Below are 20,299 nucleotides of genomic sequence, written 5' to 3'. Positions count from 1 at the left end.
CCTTAGCAGGGCCTTTAGTGACTGAAGTAGAAGGCCTAATAACCTTTTGTAAGGATGGAACCACAGAAACTTGAGAAGCACCCTCGGCCTGACCTAACTCCTGAGAGGCCAACTCCTGCAAAAGTAAAGGTTCCCCCTGGGATTCAGCCGAGACCTCGGCTGGATCCACAGATTCAACCGTAGATTCCATAGAACCGGCGTCCGCAATGGACGACTCATCCGGTTTAGACCTTAAGGATTTATCTTTTCGCTTTTTTGCGGTAGCGGGCGTCGGAGGATCCGACGGCATGTTGTAGTTACACCGCTTACCGAAAACAAGCCTAGCACAGTCTAATCTGCGTTTAATGGTGCGCTTATTAAATCTAGCGCAAAAGCGACACCCGACTACGTCGTGTTCAGGCCCTAAGCAAGGAATACAAAGAGAATGATAGTCCCTATGAGGTATCTGCTTCCCACAAGAAATACAATTATTAACTTTTTCTGACATCCGGATTAACTGAGGCAAGAAAAGACAAAATTTTCCCAACGGGGTACTTAGCCCAACTTGGTCTTCGGTCTGAAACTCGAAAATTGAAAATTTCAGAACGCCAAACGGCACTTGCAAACGCTGCTTCTGCTTCGGACCACGCGGCAAGAAAGACTGAGGATATGGCGTCGGTCATGCGCTTAAGTACTACTACGTACTGACGTCAGCTCCGGGCGCCCATGACCGACGCCAGCCTAACTCTTTGGTATTCGGGCCGACCGAGGACAGCGGACTACCCACAGGTTATGACTGCAGCAATGTGAGACGAAGAACATCAGTACCATTGTTAGATGTAAGTGTAAAATGTGCGGGGTGGACTTACGGGTTGGTGAGAAGAGTAGCAGTTTAGTTTTCTTTGGGTTTAGGAGGAGGCAATGGTTTGGTTAATGCACTGAAGAAGGCTGTAAGTTTGGCCGAAACCGGTTTGCTGTTTTTCTTGTTTTAGCCACATTAAAATTTGACTCTATCTACCTCCTGAATTGTGCTGGACTTCTTTTGGTGTTTTACTATGCATTTGGTATAGTCCGTGCACACAGTCTCACTTGCGTAGGGTTTAGAAAGACTAAGGTAGACCGCTAAGTGTATCTCAAAGAGAATAATGTCAAAAAAGTACTTGGAATTGTTATGGCTGGGCTTGTATAGGCTCTAGCGGCAATAGCCTAGTACCAACTTATGAACCAAGCACTGGGCCAAGAGATCATGTCCGATGTAAACAAGCGTCAAACAGGATCTGAGGAAATTTACCGTTTAGAGGGGATTATGGGTAAGAGGAGCCTGAGACTTGGATCAACAGTCTAAGAGTGGCCAAAGTCAGATCTTATTTGGATCCAGTAACCCATCCATTGAGGAACAGACAGAAGAAACAACATTGGATGAAAAGGTAACAGCAAACACTGTTAATTCAGTCTGATGAAGCTGGGATGCAATCTCTGTCAGGTCTTTCTCCCTCTCTTATCTGCTCTCTGAACCTTTTAACAACTTCCTCTTCTGGACCCATGCAACAGGAGCAATCTCCAGATTCCTCCTTGTGTCATCTTCCAGGTCTTCACTCATTCCATCACAGCTGTATCTCCAAATGACAAACTCCCCTCTAAGAAGGGCAAACAGTACTTCAAATAGGCTTAGCTTAGCTACCCTTTTATACAACATTACTTCATTACTTGCTACATTAAGCAAACCTGTTATTTGCTCATAAAACAACATTCACGTTCTAAATTGACAGCAGCACTTTTCTGACCAATACCACAAAAGTTCCTCTTTTTTTCTAAAAGAAACACTTATTTACATTATGTGCTCAAATGAAATATGTTTTATTATCAATAGCAGAACTATTTACACACATTTTTACACAAATAGAGCATTATTTACAATGCTTGCATTAATTTGGACATTTTATTTAGGGAAAATTGACATGTTACTCTACAACTGCCACACCCCAGCTTGAAAACTTCAGTTTCATGCCCTCTGGATGGCTTGCAGGCCTTCAGGCCCTCCACGCTGTGGTGGGCACAGCCAAACTGGTGCCGTACTTTAAACATCTGTAGCCCATTTACTGCATTTTTTACTTCCTCCAGTCCTTTTAATATATCCAGAATTCTTAGCAATGGGCAACTGTCCAAGTCTGAAATGCTGTTCAGCCTCATAAAAGCACCTCAAACCCCAGTAGTTTCATTAAGTTCTGGAGCTAATGCTATACGGCTTTGGCTCTCAGTGTTTTTACTCCTCTATTACGATGACCATTTAAAATGTAGGGACTCAAACTAATGAGTCCTAAAATGTGGAGACTGAAAGATCAAAAATCTGCACTTAAATATACTAAGTCTGACATTGCCATTACTAAGAATTCTATCTTTCTTTCTTCATATATTAACGTTGGAGGATGCTGATGTGAGAGCTTGCTCCCCACATTGAAGTTTAAAAGAGAAAAGTGATGTTTGATACTCACTCTTTTCACATTATTTTGTTGTTTTTTTTTTTTTCAGCATTTCAAAACTCAGCGGTCTGAGTTTTGCCATTTCAATAGACAGATCTCTACTATCACTGTTTTAAGCAATTTCTCCACTATTTCTTTTACAGCCTTTCTTTGTGACTCTGGTAGCATGTAAAGCATTTCTTAACCTTTATCCTAGAATGGTCTGAATAAACTTGCTCAACTTGAATAAGCACTTCCCCTCACAGCACCAGCAACCAAGAAAAAAACTGCCCACCCTCTAAACTGCAAATAACAAGATTTATGACCCTTTGCCTCCCAAAGACCAAATAAAACCAAACAACGTCCTATAAATCAAAGTAGTACAATACTTCTTGCTTCCTCATATAAAAAGTAATGCACAATGAAACATACTACTTCTTTGCAAGTTGAAGCTCCAAATGAAACAAACCCAAGATGCCAATCCTTCATTAATCCAACCATTCCTCAAAACAAACTCCCATCTACAAACCACAGCATTTCAATATTTACACCTTAAACATGGGAATCACTTCCAACTGAACTACAATCCATCTCACCATCCATAAATTCAGAAAAGACTTTCAAAAACACATTTTCAAAGAAGCAGCATGTACATGGATAAGTTCCCAAGGTGTTACCAGATAACTACCACTGCCTACCCCCTCCAAGCTCTTAACCTTGGGCAGTAAAATACCTCTTGGCACATCTAAAAATTTGACCCTACCCACTCTACCACAACTCATACATTCTGTCTTTCCTCTTCTGAACCTCATACCAAACCAAATAACAAGATTTATGACCCTTTGCCTCCCAAAGGCCACATAAAACCAAACAACTTCCTATAAATCAAAGTAGTACAATACTTCTTGCTTCCTCATATAAAAAAGTAATGCACAATGAAACATTCTACTTCTTTGCAAGCTGATGCTCCAAATGAATCACAACACAAAACCTAAGATGCCAATCCTTCTTTAAACCAACCATTCCTCAAAACAAACTCCCCTCTACAAACCACAGCGTTTCAATATTTATACCTTAAACGTGGGAATCACTTCCAACTGAACTACAATCCATCTCACCATCCATAAATTCAGAAAAGACCTTCAAAAAACACATTTTCAAAGAAGCATCATGTAAATAGATACGATTCCAAGGTGTTACCTGATAACTACCACTGCCTACCCCCTCCCCTCCAGGCTCTTAACCTTGGGCAGTAAAAAAACCCTTGGCACATCTAAAAATTTGAGCCTATCCACTCTACCACAACTCATACATGCTGTCTTTCCTCTTCTGAACCTCACTTTATACCCTCCTCACACTTTTCCCTATCCTTCACTCCTCCCCTTCCTCCCACTTTTTTAAAATAATTTTATGCGTACTGTAAATACATAGTGGTACTGAATGTCTACTGTTCTTAATGACCATTGTGTTATGGATGAATTGGCACTGTACTAAATCTTCTAAGCTACTACTACTGTTTACAATACTTAACGACTGTTTAATGACGTATGTCATCTTACTTTTATATATCATACTGGTTGTATTCTCCTGGGCTGGGCCTGAAAACTGTCCAGCTGGATAAGAGCCATATCCCAACTAGTAAACAAATAAGATAAAATTGTGCAGAATGAGGTTTGCTCTGCCAGGCAGCTCTGAAAATGCATCTTTTCTCCTTGACAGAAACTTTTTGTTTCTTGTTTCTATGGCTTAAACAGTGTATCATTTACCTGAACTACAGGAAAAGAGGTCATTTTTTTGTTCCTTCTTCACTGGTGTTAAACTAACTACAGAGGTTTGGACTTCCTTCCGTGGCTTCAGAACATTAATATGAAGTATATGTTCTCAGCTTCTCTTGTAAGTTTACCTCATTTAATGTTTCTTTTACTTTAAATGGACCCTGCTATTAAGCTAAAATGTGTTTTTTGTTGAGCAGACCACAACTAATACCTGGTCTTCAGGTATTAACTCTCTAGTCCTTACATTTCTATTACAAACCCTTGCAGTATAACTTGGGCTCTTTTCATGTGTTTTTGTACAATGGATATCCTGATATGGCACAGTGTTCTATGACCCTTTTAAATGGGTTTTTCTTTCCTTACCAAGTTTTTTTTTTCTGGCATTATCTAACCGTTCCTGAGGGTGCTTGCTGAATAATAATTCTGAAGGACTGAAATTTGTTGAAGCTTATGGCACAATATAGGCAAAACACGGCCCCCTACTGATTACCACATTAGCAGCAAACGCCTAAGCACACAACCTGTGGTGAGAGACCTGGGTACATAAGTTGACAACAATCTCACATTCAACCATCATGTAGCTGCAGTGGTCAGAAATGCCTTTTACTTGGTTCATCTCGTAAGTAAAGGAACTGCATCCAGAAAAAAGGAGGTTATTACCTCTCTGTACTCCTCACTCATTAGGCCAATAATTGAGTACAACGCCCCATTTGGTAACCCCTGAACCAACTGGAAAGGCCACAGAAATACCTCATTAAGAAAATCCATGGCCTCCAACACCTGTCCTATGTGGACAGGCTCAAATCACTATCACTCTACTCTGTATCATACAGAATGCTCAGAGGTGATCTGTGTCTCACCTACAATGCAATCTCAGATCCTGCTCTAACAGAGATGCTCCATATCTGTAAGTCTAACTCATCGAGTAGTACCCAATTGAAAGGCTTAAATCTAATATATGACATTAACAAAACCTGTTGGAGAGATAGGTTTGTCTCCCAGGAGCTGCCCCATCTCTGGAAAAGACTCCCCATACACATCAAACAAAGTATGACAAAGTACATCGCTGACCCTCTTCAAGCGCAACTTTGATGAGTGGATGGGCAACCACAAATTTGTACCTGAGGTTCCACCTGTGTCCCTCATTGACAGGGGCAACAGGTGCCAACTGAGGTTTCTTTTTTGGTGATAAACTCTTGGCTAGGCTTGTAAGGGCCCTAGAGCCATTAGCCTAGCAATCTCCTATGATCCTATGACGTTAACAGGAGGTGGTTTTTACAGTCTTCCTCCATGTTCTCAGCATGGACTTTAACAAATGTTGCATTAATCCACTTGTCTGGGGGTGCTACACTACATTATTTGGTTGCTTGTCCTTAAAGCAGTGGCACAGCTGATGCATTATTCTTGAGCTGAATGAAGTCTCTTGGCCAATAAGCACTTCCTTAGGTATCTCTCTTCTGGAAAATAATACAAATAGGTCCCCAGATACAGATTTAGCATTAGCATAACATAATGGGATGGTTTCAGGGTACTTAGCTGCATAGTCAAAAGTAGCTAAAGTATACTGTAACACTCTGCTGGATTACACCAATACCCAAAAATGGCATAGCTATATGCTCAAATTGCACTTCTAAGACAGGGATTAGAATCTTAGACTCAAAGGAGTTTTGAAACCTATGTGTGAGGCTATCTTTCTGACATTCAGTGCATACAACACAGAAGCTCTCAATTTTTTTTTTTATTATTCTTCGCCAGTAAAACCTTACTGGGAATCTTTGCTTTAGTCTTACCCATTCCCAGGTGTTCCCCTGGTATACAGCCATATGCTAATCGTATCACTTGATTCTGAAGGCTCTGTGCACCAAAAGACAGACAGCTACTTCCTCTATATCCTTATTTGCTATGTACAAGTTATTTTACAGCTCAAAGAATGGGCAAAAAGTAGGAATATTTTGTTCGGCTTCCTCCCTGACAACTCTGGCTATATTCCCCCCTGTTCTGCTCAGTGTCATCTTCTCAGTGCGCCTTTTCAAAATTTAAGGTGTTGACTTGAAGGACAGGCAGCTCTGGAGTTTTCAAGGTTCAGCCTATGTTGAAGTAGAAGGTACTCCCTTCTCTATCACCACCACCACAAGCACTGTAGTCTAGGTGCCTAACTTTACACCTAGAAAAGGCAACTCATACATTAAAGTCAGCTACTATCTCTATCCTGGTTTTTATTTATTTTTTTATTCCCTTTCTTTAAGAACTTGACACAGAATTCTTCTTTTGCTTAGTGAATCTATATTTTGTCTCAACAGGAATATCATTATGCACTCCTCAAGATTATACTGTCTCTCAGTATACACTACCTTCCCTTTTTTTCTCTTCTTTATGTTGCTGTCCTGCTACTTCATTGTGAATGGCCACCACGTTTTCACTTTTTTTCCTTCAATAGGTTGTTTTTTCTGAAAAGAATACCCCCCAGACACAATTTATTTTCAGTTTTACTTTTTCCTCGACACAGATACCTGCTACTTTTTACTTATTTGTTATTGTATCAATGTTTTTTCTTAACTTTAAATTATTATTATTTTTTTTTGCAAAGAGACTATTGCCTGTAATGGATAGAAGCATGACAGAAAAGTTCTTGAATGGTTCAGGAGAAGAACAAACCCCCTCCCCCCACTATGAATAATAGGTTTAGGTTCTTCAACAATAATGTACTCAGGATCTGTTTGCAGTAAATACTGCATTTGGATGAGTTGAAGGTACTCACATTACTACTGGCTGAAGATCCTGAGTTGGAGATCCTTCTCTGTGTATCTTAATGACCGCTTATTATGTCTGCATGAGGAACTGTCAAAGTTGAGGATTTATATTTTTTAAAATGTTTCACAAATTGTCCCCTTTTCTCCCTCTTCTTAAAGCTATGTTTTTTTTCCTTTCTTACGTTGTCTCTCTCTTATTTTCTATGCTAGAAGATGCTTTTACACAGATTTTAATTATTACTTCAAATAAGATGAAAGGCCTTAATCTAGTTTTCTTACTAAACTTTTGGCAAATACTGCAAAATTCAAGTTTATGTAGGCCATAAATAAAACATACATTGATTTGCAATTTTTAGCTGCAATCTGTCTCAAAAACACACTTGTTAATTTAGCCAGAAGCTGAGAAGATGTTCTTCTTAGTTTAACATTTCTGTGAAAACACAAACAAGTGCAGATATGTGTGAATATACTACACAGCTGAAAATTATGGCCCAAGAATGATGGATTAATAGAAGTGAGATGACAGTGCGCTCCAGTGATGGATTAATATGTGAGTCAGGGTGAAGTGGTTGGTCCTTCTCTTTTCTTGAAGCGATCTATCCACAAATGTCTCAGGGTGCCCACTTTTTTCAAACATGGCTTTAATGTTATTATATTCATCTAAAAAGTCATCAAAGCATGTGGTCATTCTAGCAGCAAGAACAAATTGATCCTTAATGACTGCTTATTTATTTGGGGGGCAGCAGTGTAGTGAAGAAACAAGTTAGAATAAGTAGCTTTTCTAAATATTTTGGAGGTAATTCTCTTCATCTACTAATCCTTCACTAACTGTACATCCAAGTATGAAATACTATCAATAACCAAATGGTGGGTGAAATTAAGATGTCTGTTGTATTGTTCAAATATTCTAGCAATGGTGGTATTTCTCCTACACTATCCTTCCACACAATAAAAATATCATCCAGGTGCCATGTATAAAGGTACTAGGAATTCTTGTACAGGCTGTTAAAAACAAAGTTCTTCTACCATTGCAGCATGCCTGGATGTGCAATCAGTGCAGGATTACCAGAAGAATAGAATTATCTTCAAAATATTTAGAAAAGCTACTTATTCTAACTCGTTGCTTCACAACACTAGTGCCCACTCCACCCCCTCAATAAAGCACCGGTTAAGGTCCAATTTATTTATGGTGCTAGAATGACCACACACTTTGAAGACTTTTTAGATGAATGCAATAACATTAAGGCCATGTTTGGAAAAAAAAAGGGGCTACTCCAAGGCACTTGTGGATAGATCCCTTCAAAAAGTAATACAAAAAAGAAGGACCAACAATTTCACCCTGATTTTGAGTAATAAAAATGTGGATATTAGGCATACTGGTATATCTGGTCCTTCAACACTTCAATCTACTAGTTTAAGGTTTAAATCTAGTTTTATTATAAACTTTTCTGTGGACAGTGGTGTTATTAAAACAATATTAAATAAGAATTGGGTTGTACTGAATGAGAACATAAAAATATATAAAAAGTTAGGAGAAAGCCCCCTTATGGTTTTTACGAAATATTTTTTTGAAACATCTAAGAAACAATCGTTAGTACAGAGAAATAGCGGTATGTTTAAATGTTTTGGATGTAATTATTGCAAGCATATTCTTGTGGGCAACAAGGTCAATGTTAATTGACAGGTTATTAATCTTCTTCTTCTTCTTCTTCTGGATTTTCCCAGTTAGGGTTCGCCACAGTGGATCACCTGTCCGCTCATGATTGGCAGTGGAGTTGTGTGGTGTCGAGTTGCCAGCCCAGCGCCCAACCTTCCACAGAAGGCACACACATGCACGCCTAGGGCCAATTTAGAGTGTCCAATCCACCTACAGCATGTCTTTGGGATGTGTGAGGATACCGGAGCACCCAGTGTAAACCCAAATGACCAAAGGAGGACATGCAGACTCGGCATAGAAGGCACCCCAGCCGAGGATCGAACCAGAGAACCTCTTGCTGTGAGGTGGCAATGCTAACCACTGCACCACCACAGCCGCCCTAACTGAGAGGTTATTAATATTTATGGAAAATATACTTATGCATCAAAAGGGGTGGTCTACATTGCCTGCTGCCAATCCTGTGCATGCTTTCACATCAGGAAAGCAGAAAGCTACTTTAAGGACCGTATATATGAGCATTTATATGATGTCAAGAATAAAATGACAATGATGCTCTTGCTAAACATGTTAACACTCATCCAGACCACTAATTTTAGTTTGTTACTGTTGAACAGCTTGGAAAAAACTTGCAGGGTGGACCATGGAGCTTGAAGTTGGAGAAAAAAAAGTTAATATATATATATATATATCTTTACACACACACACACACACACACACACACACACACACACACACACACACACACACACACACACACACACACACACACACACACACACACTCATTGTGAACTATATATGTTTCATATTTTAACTGTACTGTTCAGGTAGTTTTCATGACTTGTCCCCTTTAAATCTTACGGAAGTTTTTTAACCTGCCTATTTGATACACTGTAGCTTTAAGTTTTTTGGTTGAAAGTTGTCATGTGACTAGTCAGAGTTTTTAAATGTTCTGTGGATTTTGTACTATCTGATGAAGTTTTGGTTTTTCAAAATGAAAGTGCTTATTCTTTGTGAATAAAACTTATTTTGGATTACCACAGGCGTGTTCTGTTTGACCACCAAATGCCTGTGCTGCATTTTGTGATTTAATTTTTTTTTTTAATTTTTTTTTTGGTTTTAAAACAATCAACAATGCTGGAACCATATTTTGTTATGTTGTAAGGGACAGGAAAGGAAATAAAAAAGGGAGTAAAGTACCACTATAAATTGTGGCCACCTGCAATATAAACTTCTGTGAGGATTCAACCTGTATAAATTAATAGTATGAAAACTGAAAAGGCAAAGGGTAATTACTACCTACATACACACCTAGGATGAAGTCAGCCTACTTCACAGCCATAGCCTGCAAGCTGGAAAATTTACCTTTGGGTCTCTTCAACTGATAAGTAAGTTCTAATCCTATCAGATCCAAAAAATTTCCGTAAAGTAACAAACATCAGATAATGAAATGAAAGTGAAGCATACTACAAAATAATTCACAGAAGTCAGTGTGAATTAAGTGCATTTTTAGGTATATGTATTACTGCAGAAAGTATCTAAAGATCCATGTGGTGTATGAATATATGCATGTTAATATGTTAACATACGAGCACAACTTATATTCAGTAAAACAAATCAACACTGTACCTGAAGATGGAAGACCTCCAATAGACCAGTTGTACTTGCTTGCCTGTAAAGATGAAGTAATTTTGTACAGGTGTCGAAATCCAGTTTTACATTCAGTGGCAAAAATAAACTGAATAACATGTTCATTTGTTTGTGGAAAAAAGTGAAGGATATCATGGATCTGTGAAGTACAAAGAAAGACAAAGTGACACTAAACATATAAGTTATGCCACTTCTTTTTTTGAATGTCTGTGTTAACAAATGACATTCTCCCAGACACCTACACATTCTAGAATCAAAATTATAGCAGAGAATAATCAGTGAAATGAATACTGACCAAAAATAATCAAAAAACTCATAATAGAAGAAAAATTACAAAGTTTATGATAACTGACTAGTAAAACAACTAATCTACAAGCAAGCTTGTTGTTGTGGTATACAAACCTGTCTCATCAGCAATCTTTTCTTAAGGATACCTTCATAGGAGTATACGGTAACACTGCAAATATGATTCCTATGAGGCCTAAAGTTCAAAAATGGTTTTGATGAAAAGTTACACTTAGTTATACTGACACTGCCCTTTCCCCATCGTTGTATAACCAAAGAGTTATATATGCAATTTAAGGAGTGGGCCATCACATGGTGGTACGCTGCAAAAAAGCTTGTTTTAGGTTAGTTAACTGGGGTTTTCAGGAAAATGATTTCTGAGGTCAAGAACTCACTAAAATTACCTTCAATATGTCAACACGAATCCTCTACATGGCATAGTAATGGATCCCACTACTACATTTGCTCTGTTCTCCAACATAATTATGACTTCATCCCATGTTTCTGCCAATATGTCTAATCCATTCACCACTCATTTCACAAAAAGAGTTACAGTGTAAAACAGTATGCTTTTACAAAATATGAGATGTACAATCCCCACATTATACCAATGAAAATTACAGATGAATGAAGGCTGTAACAGAAAATGATTGAACTCTCCAGTCTACAAAGTAACTGGGTAGAATATATATGTCTATGCTGTGGGTCATGTGTTGTCATGACTGTTTTCTCAGTAAAAAAAAAAAATGCAGCCCAGGTTAGTGAATGCAGGCATGACAAATCTTGACTGTTAGAACAAATAGTGCTATACATGAAAGCCATACAATCGTTACTCATTCTGTGATGCCTACTTTATCCTATTCAGAGAAGGAAGGCCTCTAGAGCACATCTTAGTAAGCAACAGGTATAAGGCAGAGAACTAATCCTGGCTGACATTCCAGTCCACTGACTGGTGCTTGTGTACACACACATACACATACACATACACACACACACACACACACACACACAGATAATCACAACAAACTAATATACAAGCAATTTATCAAAATTGACAATTTGCCTATCTACAAGCGTCTGGATGTGGGAGGATACATGAAACCTTACCAAAAAGTAACTAGGATACCAGGCTCTGTGGCATAGAGGGAAGGAGCCCTCGTTATGATCCAGGTGACAGGGGGGTTGATTAGCAACTCTGGTAATGAAGGATCTAGGCAGAAAGGGGAAAGAGGAATGAAGGGGCATGCTCAGAGGGGGCAAACCTACAGGCATGATCATCCCTAGAGGAGACTGGGCTGAAAAGTCTTATGGCAGGGGGTAAGATTGCTTGCTGAGAATGCCATCATGGAATTGAGGGGTTAATTAGAGCAGTTAATCCATTGTACTGTTGCTGTGGGCAGCATCACCCATGTGTGTGCAAGGCTGTAGGGAAAAATAACACACACAAAAAAAAATCTTCAACCAACCCTGATGTCTGACAAAATGGTGGCCCCCTCTTGGCTTATCCTCACCCTTGTGATGGTGAATGAATGGGGCACCCTGCCAAGAGAAAAATGAATTATACACTGACAAAAAGAGCAAAAACAAAAAAAACAATAAAAAAAAGAAAAAGAAAATGCAAAGACATAGGAAGGACATGCAGAAAGAAAGAATCCCAGCTGGAAGAAAAAAAGAAAGAAACAAGCACTGTGAGGCAGCAACACCAATTGCTGCACCACTGTGCTACCCAGCACTTGTTATTCCACAAATTTTCATTGAAAGACAGAAATAACATATAGATTCCAAATGCCTTCTCACCTCCTTGTACTATACAAAGAAGTTGTTTCATATGGAAAAAAAAAAGCACGCTGTTGTGGTGATCAACATTAGGGCTCCACTACTATATCTAGGAGGACTGCTTCCTCAAAAGAGACTAACTACTAAACATGGTGATGAAGTTCTACAGCTGCAACACTACTTTTTTTGCCATTGCAACCTTCTGTAGGTAAGAAGGGTAATCTACCAGAGTCATATACACCCCCCCACACACACACATATGTGGGAGAAAAAGAAAGAAGAATACAGCAGCAGAGGGGGCAGTACAGGCTGAATGAGAAGGACATAGGCTAGCGAAAACATCAGAATGTGGGGAAGGGTTCAAGCTAAGAAATATTTGGGTGATGGAGGATATGTGAAGATACTTCAGGACATAATATAAGGACTATAAATGGTACTGTACTAGCTAGTCAAGCAACAAAAGGCAAGCTAGGGCTGGACAACAGGACAGAACAAAACAGAACAGAAGGGTAGAAGGCAGTACAGGGTGGAAAAAGCTAAGTGAGAGAAAAGCACAAGCAAGACATTGGCAAAAGCTGCCAGAAAGGTATAGACAAATGAGATGGCACAGAGTAATGTGAAGGTCTTTTTTTTTTCTTTTCAAAATGTTCATGACATTCCCTCCTGTGTCTTTCTTAATGCTATACACACTATGTGCTATTGGTGTTACTCTATTTGTCCAGGGTCCAACTTCCAACACTTTTATTTACATAAGGTTGTACATAATGCTCTTTATATTCATTTTTTAAAGATCTGCCTAAATGCCTAAGTGTGATCCAGTGTCACCATGCTGAGCACTACTTCTATTGTGTACTTCCCATATGGACATATAGGCCATATCCTAAAACATATATCTAAGCTATGTGGCCTTATAGTATGTCTCCAAATCACCCAGTTCTATTGCTAGCATTATTCTTCTCACAGCATTCTTTTCCTTTTGTTATTCCCTCCAAAAATCCTTAATTTCCTTTTTCATATTCTTCCACATCTAGTCTCTTAATTGATACATATAACCCTGAACTACATAAAGAACCAGCTGTGTATAACAAAAACTTCTTATTCGCTTGCATCTTATCTAGGTCCATAAATAACAGCTTACATAGTCGCGTTTTATCTTATAGCATTTTGAGTAGTTTCTTCCCACATTTCCTTAGCTGCTTACTCAGTATCCAATTTCAACCAGTACTTCAAGGATTTCATTTTGTCATGACCCCCACAAAAAGGAATAACTATGTATCAGTTCATGCGCTGAGGCATAGTTTGCTAATATAGCCTTTGTTTTCACTTCTTTTACTTTATATCCTGCTATACTATTAAAAGTACTTCAATTTATCAAACATTTTTATAACATATTCTGGAATGGTAACATATTGGGCTATTTTCTCATTAGTATTTCCCTATTTATATCCTGTTATGATTGATTATTAATTGTCCTATAAATGTCCTATATATGGCTGATGCCTCTAAATATACAACAAATAATAATAGTGAATGTGGGCAATCCACCCTACTAGTTCTTATAAGGCTAAACACTTTAGACGTTCACTACTGCACTTCTCCTAGCCTGAGCTCCTCTATAGATATTAAATATTAATGCTGTCCATGTTAATGTAAACCCAATCGCCTCAAAAGCAATTGCCTTCCAAATTCTCAGCTGAATCTGTCAGATTCTTTTTCAGCATCCAAACCAATTAACATTAATATATTATTATTATGATTGTCCACTGCATATGTTTAAATCATAAGGGTTCTGTTAATATTGTGAAATGTTCACCTCTTCTATAAATCCACACTGATCTTTGACATTCTTTTTTGCCAAAACTGAGATAACCACTTTCTTACACACACACTGAGATTGACTTGGGATATTAACACTGCAAAAGGAAAGTCGTATACCTTTTGCAGAGTCAGAAAGATTTTTCTGTGGAAAGAAATCACTACTGCCCATAGACATGCCTTTTTCTATAAAGGACAAGATCAAATTTCTTTGCTATAATTGTTAACTCCAGTGAATGTAGAAATTAACCATCAAGTCCATATTAACTATTAAATGATGAATAGATTACAACTGAAGAAAAGAACCATCCAGAAGGGGAAATGTGCACCAATTTCACTATTAGTGACCTAGTGGCAGCAACGATACTCAGTAGCCTTGAGGCTACTACCACTGGATCAGATGGTAGAACAACAAACTGAAGATGTTATTTCTACACCTGAAACTGGAGATATTTCCAGTAAGGGTGAAAGAAAGGGACATACAAATACAAAGTTCACAGTTTATTCCCACAATCCCTAAAAAATAAAGGAATGATGCACAAAAGTGAATTTCAAGTATACATTTTGAATCTAGAAAACACAACATAGCTTTATAGTAGGAATATGTGAACCTCGAAAACATACCTTAACACTTATTCACACATAGACAGAGAAAAACACAGACGCATGCACGCGCGCACACGCACACACAAATAAGCTCAGGAAATCACAAGAAAGCTTTAATCAAACATAACTGTTGCCCAAGTTTTCACATTAGGATGCTTTTTCAAGTGTTTAAAACAAATACAAAATTGTCACAGAATAAAAAGCACAAATGTATCACATGCTCAATTTGTTCATTTTTCAGCAATTCACGTTTTTAAGCCTTGCACTTCAGTACAGGCTGTAAAGGGGGTTATACATGGAAAGTAGTCAGATTTAAGTAGCCAGCTTAAGTTGAAATCTTATGAAGACTGAACTGCTGCTGTTGTGAGACTACTTTGGAATTCTGCATTTAACACTAGTAATTTTGCATTGTTTTTATTCTTTTACTCTTATTTATTGCAATTTGCTTTAACTTAAATGTGTCTTGTTTTACATTTGTTGTAATTTGTTTTCATCTTGGAATTTTAAAAGTAAGCATTTAGGGCAAGTTAGAAAATATTTATTTTCTGTTATATGCACTGACTGAAAAAGATAAATGTTTAGGTGATCTCTAGGATGAGTTGAGTATGAGTATTTATTATTTATGGTTAGCAGAAAAAGAAAAGGTTTAATCTTTTAGCATTGCCACTAATCTTCTGCTGTTGGGAGATTCAGTGACTCTTGAGTGACCTGCCCCTTCTCTACATTTGACTTTGGAAACCCATCCCATTCTCATCTTGTCTGCTCATAACAGAGAGCACCAGAAGTTCAAACGAGGAAGGCCTTCCCTTTAGACAGTTAACGTTTCAGTTACTTTCTTTCTTATCTGCCCACTGTTTAGTGCATGCTGCACTATGGAGAGTATTAATCCATTTCCTTCCATCTTACCACTGAAATCACAAACATCTGGGTAAGATTACCTAACATTGGTTTTGCATCCAGGAAGCAAGAGGTCACCATCTCTCTCTACTCTTCCCTCATTAGGCCAATCATCGAGTATAACGCCCCATTTGGCATGTACCTCACTAGACACATGCAACAGCTGGAAAGGCCACAAAAGTACCTGACGAAGAAGATCCTAGGCCTTAAACACATGCCTACCTACATGGACAGACTCAATAAAACTCCCGCTATTCTCTGTCTCATATCGTCTTCTAAGAGGCGATCTCTGCTTGACTTACAAAGCCATGTCTGACCCAGCTCTGTTAAAAAAATCCTACATCTAAAGAAATCCAAATCATTCTGCACCACACGCTGCAGACACCTCAACCTCATTACCACAATCAACAGTACATGCTGGAGGGACAGGTTCATAACCGAGAGACTGCCCATGCTCTGGAATAGACTTCCCATGCATGTCAAACAGAGCACCTCACTGGCCCTCTTCAAGAGAAATCTTGAGGAATGGATGGGAAATAGAAAGTTCACCACAGGAATCACTGCAGTGGCTCTACTTGATAGAGGCACTGGGAACTAATGTCAGGCGGCACGATGCCAGGGCACTTCTATGGGCTAGGCTTGTAAAGGCTCCAGGGCCATTAGCCTAGCACATAGTACACACCTATGTACCTATGAACTAGTGGTCTACAAATCATACCAAAGGAATCAGCTTGGAATTCATGCCCCTGATTTGAATCTGGTGAAAGAAGGAGCACAGGAAAGTACAGTTTTGTACCTACCATAAATGTAGATGTTCGAGTGTATACATTGCTGCAGTCATCACACTTGGGTTATCCTGCTGTCAGGCAGTCCCCGCAGTCGGCCCGAGTTCCAAAGTCTTGGTCCGGCGTTGGTTGCTATCACTTCTTCCGTGACATCAGTGTGCCAGGGGTATATAAGATGCAGCTGACGCCATTTTCATCAGTTTTTCTTGCCCCAGATGTCAGGTGCCCCCAGAAAGGTAGGCAATGTAAATTGCTAATAAAACATACATAAGAAAAGCAAACAAATACTTTCTGTTACCAGCAAATACTTCCCATAGGCAGCAAAGGGTAGAATATTAGGGTAAGTAACAGTAAGTAAGAGGGGAAGGAGGGAGGGTAACCTGGACTGCAGCAGTGTATACACTTGAACATCTACATTTATGGTAGGTACAAAACTGTACTATGTTCATCGTGTTACACTGCTGCAGTCATCACACTTGGGTAGAATCCCAAAGCAGAGGTAGGGTGGCTGGTTCTATAAGGCATTAGGGGTGGCTATAAGGCCCTGCAGAACTGCAGTGGCAAAGCCAGCTCTGGATTTAGAGTAAAGAGGCAGATGGTAATGCTTGGTGAAGGTATGTACAGAACTCCAAGTTGCTGCTTCCAAAATGTCCTTGGTAGATACTCCTCTGAGGTAGGCAGTTGAAGTAGCTGTTGCCCTGGTGGAATGAGACCTAATGCTGGTAGGTGCAGTTTTCCCATGATGTGTATAGCAGGAACGTATACAATGCCCTATCCATTTTGAAATGGTCTGTTTTGAAATGGCTTTTCCCTGTGTTCCTGCAGCATATGATACAAACAATTGCTCAGTTTTCCTGAAAGCTTTAGTTTTGTCCAAGTAGAAGCGTAACTGCCTGTGTATGCCCAAGGAATGCAGTAGTCTCTCCCCTTTATTCTGTGGATTTGGATAAAAAGTTGGCAAGTGAATAGTTTGGTTTAGAGCCACACTTGATACCACCTTTGGCATAAAACTAGGGCTTGTTCTTAAAGACACCCTGTCTTGGTGGAAAATGATGAAAGGTTCCAATGCCATTAGTGCCTGTAATTCTGAAATTCTTCGTGCTGAGGTTATTGCCAGGAGCAGAGCAGTTTTCCAAGAGACATATTTTAAGTCTGCTGAGTTAGCTGGCTCAAAAGGAGGTAAAGTTAATTTTTCTAGGACAAAGTTGAGGTTCCAAGTTGGAGTTGGTGCTCTACGGGGCGGTCTTATGTTTTTAGCCCCTCTGAAGTACTGTTTTACCGAAGGATGAGAAAAAAATTGGTGGATCTGTGTTGTAATGAGCAGAGATGTCAGAGGCATGGATCTTAATGGATGAAAACGAGAGGCCCTTGTCCAGCATCTCAGTCAAGTATTGTAGTATCTGAGGAATATTTGGGAAAAGAGGGTCAAGGTTGTGAGCCTGGTTCCAGGCACAGAATCTCTTCCATTTATCCGAATAGGCTTTCCTGGTAGTATGACTTCTGGCCTCCAGAATGACATCCATAACAGCTTTGGAGAGAGGCATTGCTTGCTTGACTAAGGAATCTGCCATGCAGCCAGGTTTAAATTCTTGAGCTGGCAGTGAAGTATCGTATTGTTTTGCTCAGTCAGAAGTTGTGAGATTTGAGGCAAAATCCAAGGTGGTCCTTGTGCTAAGTTCTTTAAGATTGGGTACCAGTGCTGGCGTGGCCAGTCTGGGGCAATCAGGATCATCTTTGGCCTTTCTTGTCTGGCTTTTATGAGTACCTTTGAAAGGAGAGGCAGTGGTGGGAAAGCATATACTTGTAGGTTTTTCCAGCTGAATGAGAGGGCATCCACTTTCCATGCTTGTGGGTGGTAAGTCCTTGTGCAGAATTTCTGTAGCTGGCAATTAATTGGGGATGCAAACAGATCTATGTCTGGACTCCACCATTTCTGTGTTACCAAACTGAACATTTGTGGATTTAATTTCCACTTGTGTGGATCCATGATGTTTCTGCTTAAGTCATCTGCCAGTGTGTTTTTCTCTCCTGGCAGGAATTGTGCTTGCAGATGAACTTGATAGGTTATAGCTGTGTTCCACAAGGTCATGGCTTGTCTGCAGAGGGGATATGAATGAGTGCCCCCTTGCTTGTTTATGTACCACATAACTGTGGTGTTGTCTGTCCTTAGAAGAAGTTGTCCTGGATGCAGAAGGTCCTTGAAAGCTATAAGGGCATTTTGTACAGCTAGCATCTCTTTTTGATTAATGTGAAGATGCCTTTGTTCTGCGGTCCACTTGCCCTGAATACATTTTCCTGCCATGTGTGCTCCCCAGGCGTAATCCGAAGCATCTGTTGTCAGTGTTTGCCTGGCTGTGGGTTGAGTGAAAGGCTGTCCCTTGTTGAGGTGACAGGCTTGAGCTCACCATCGAAACTCCTGTTGAAGGCAAGGAATAAGTGGTATTACTGTTTCAAAACTGTGACAGTGTTGAGACCAGACACTCTTTAGGTACCATTGTAGTTTCCTCATATGCAATTTTGCATATGGAATTAGTAGTATGCAAGATGCCATGTAACCCAAGGCCTACAGAACTTTTCTTGCAGGGAGTTGAGTCTTTGTTGCCATCAATTGGAAATATTGAGTCAGTTGTCCTTGCTTGTTTGGCATGAGATAAGCCATCTGGGCCGTTGTATTTAAGCTGGCACCCAAGCCAAACCTGTGAGGGCACTAGTTTTGATTTCTTTTCGTTTACTGTGTACCCTAGGCAAATTAGCAGTCTTTTTACAAATGCCAGATGCTTTAGAAGAATGTCTTTGCTCTCTGCTTGAATAAGGCAGTCATCCAAATATGGGTAAATTTGAATTCCTTTTTGTCTGCAAAATGCAATTACTGGTGCCAGGCATTTTGTAAAGACCCTGGGCGCAGTAGATAAGCCAAAGGGCAGTGCAGAGAATTGGTAGTGCGTTGAACCTGCTAAGAATCTGAGGTATCTTCTGCAATTTTGTCTGATAGGGACATGCAGGTATGCCTCCTTGAGGTCCAGTGTTACGAGCCAAGCTTTCTTGCCCAGCATGGATAGAAGCTGCTGTAGTGTCAACATTTTGAATTTTGGAACATCCAGGTAAGTATTTAGAGAAGAAAGATCCAGAATGGGCCTCCATTCTTTGTCCTTTCTGGGAACCAGAAAGAGTCTTGAGTAAAATCCTTGTCCTTGCTCCTGTATTGGTACCTTTTGAATAGCTCTCATGTCCATGAGTGCTGTCATTTGCCTTTGAGCCTCTGCCCCATTGATTTGGTGGCAGATTTGGCATTCCTTTTGACCTTGGCAGAGTGTGAAAGTAGAACCTGTAACCTTGAGACACAATATTGAGAACCCATTTGTCTTTGGTGATTAATTGCCAGTTGTGACTGAAAAGTGTCAGTTTCCCCTCAAGGGGGCTGCCAAGAGAGATGTTTGGCAGCTGTAGTGGGAAGTCATTGGGGTCTGCTTTTTCTAAGGTTGAGGCCTGTCTTCCTCTTCTTTCTGGGTTGAAGTACCCCATTGTTGAGGCCTGTAAGTACCTTGTGGCTGGCCTCTGCCTCTTGGACATCTGTATCTGCCGCTTTGAGGTCTGTCTGAAACTGGAAAGGACCAATTCTTTGTTGGCCAATTTCTGCTAAATTGAGGAGGCTGAACCTGTAAGAAATCCTTCACCGTTTTCATAGATTTTGCTTTATCCTCCATTTTCTTTAATACCTCTTCTGCCTTAACTCCAAATAAAACATCCTGCTGCAAGGGTGCATCCAATAACTTTGCTTTAACATGATCTGGTAAGGTCTGTTCTTTTAACCAAGCATGCCTTCTAATGACGGACCCTGTAACTGCTGCTCTACAGGAGGCCTCTAA

General features: G+C 39.7%; 1 protein-coding gene across 1 annotated transcript in view; it reads right to left on the bottom strand.

Moving 5' to 3' along the window:
- Window positions 1-20,299, bottom strand: part of DPP8 (dipeptidyl peptidase 8) — a 1,004,126-nt gene that overhangs the window by 379,509 nt on the left and 604,318 nt on the right. Inside the window, exon 11 of the mRNA XM_044077448.1 lies at window positions 10,249-10,408. Coding sequence (XP_043933383.1) covers window positions 10,249-10,408 — 160 coding nt within the window. The remainder of the gene's footprint in view (window positions 1-10,248; window positions 10,409-20,299) is intronic.

This window comes from Protopterus annectens, chromosome 7.part0 (genome assembly GCF_019279795.1).
Source record: "Protopterus annectens isolate FY-2018-M chromosome 7.part0, PAN1.0, whole genome shotgun sequence".
Lineage (NCBI taxonomy): Eukaryota > Metazoa > Chordata > Ceratodontiformes > Protopteridae > Protopterus > Protopterus annectens.
Note: the sequence above shows the minus strand (reverse complement) of the source record. Positions and strands in the feature narration are given on the sequence as shown.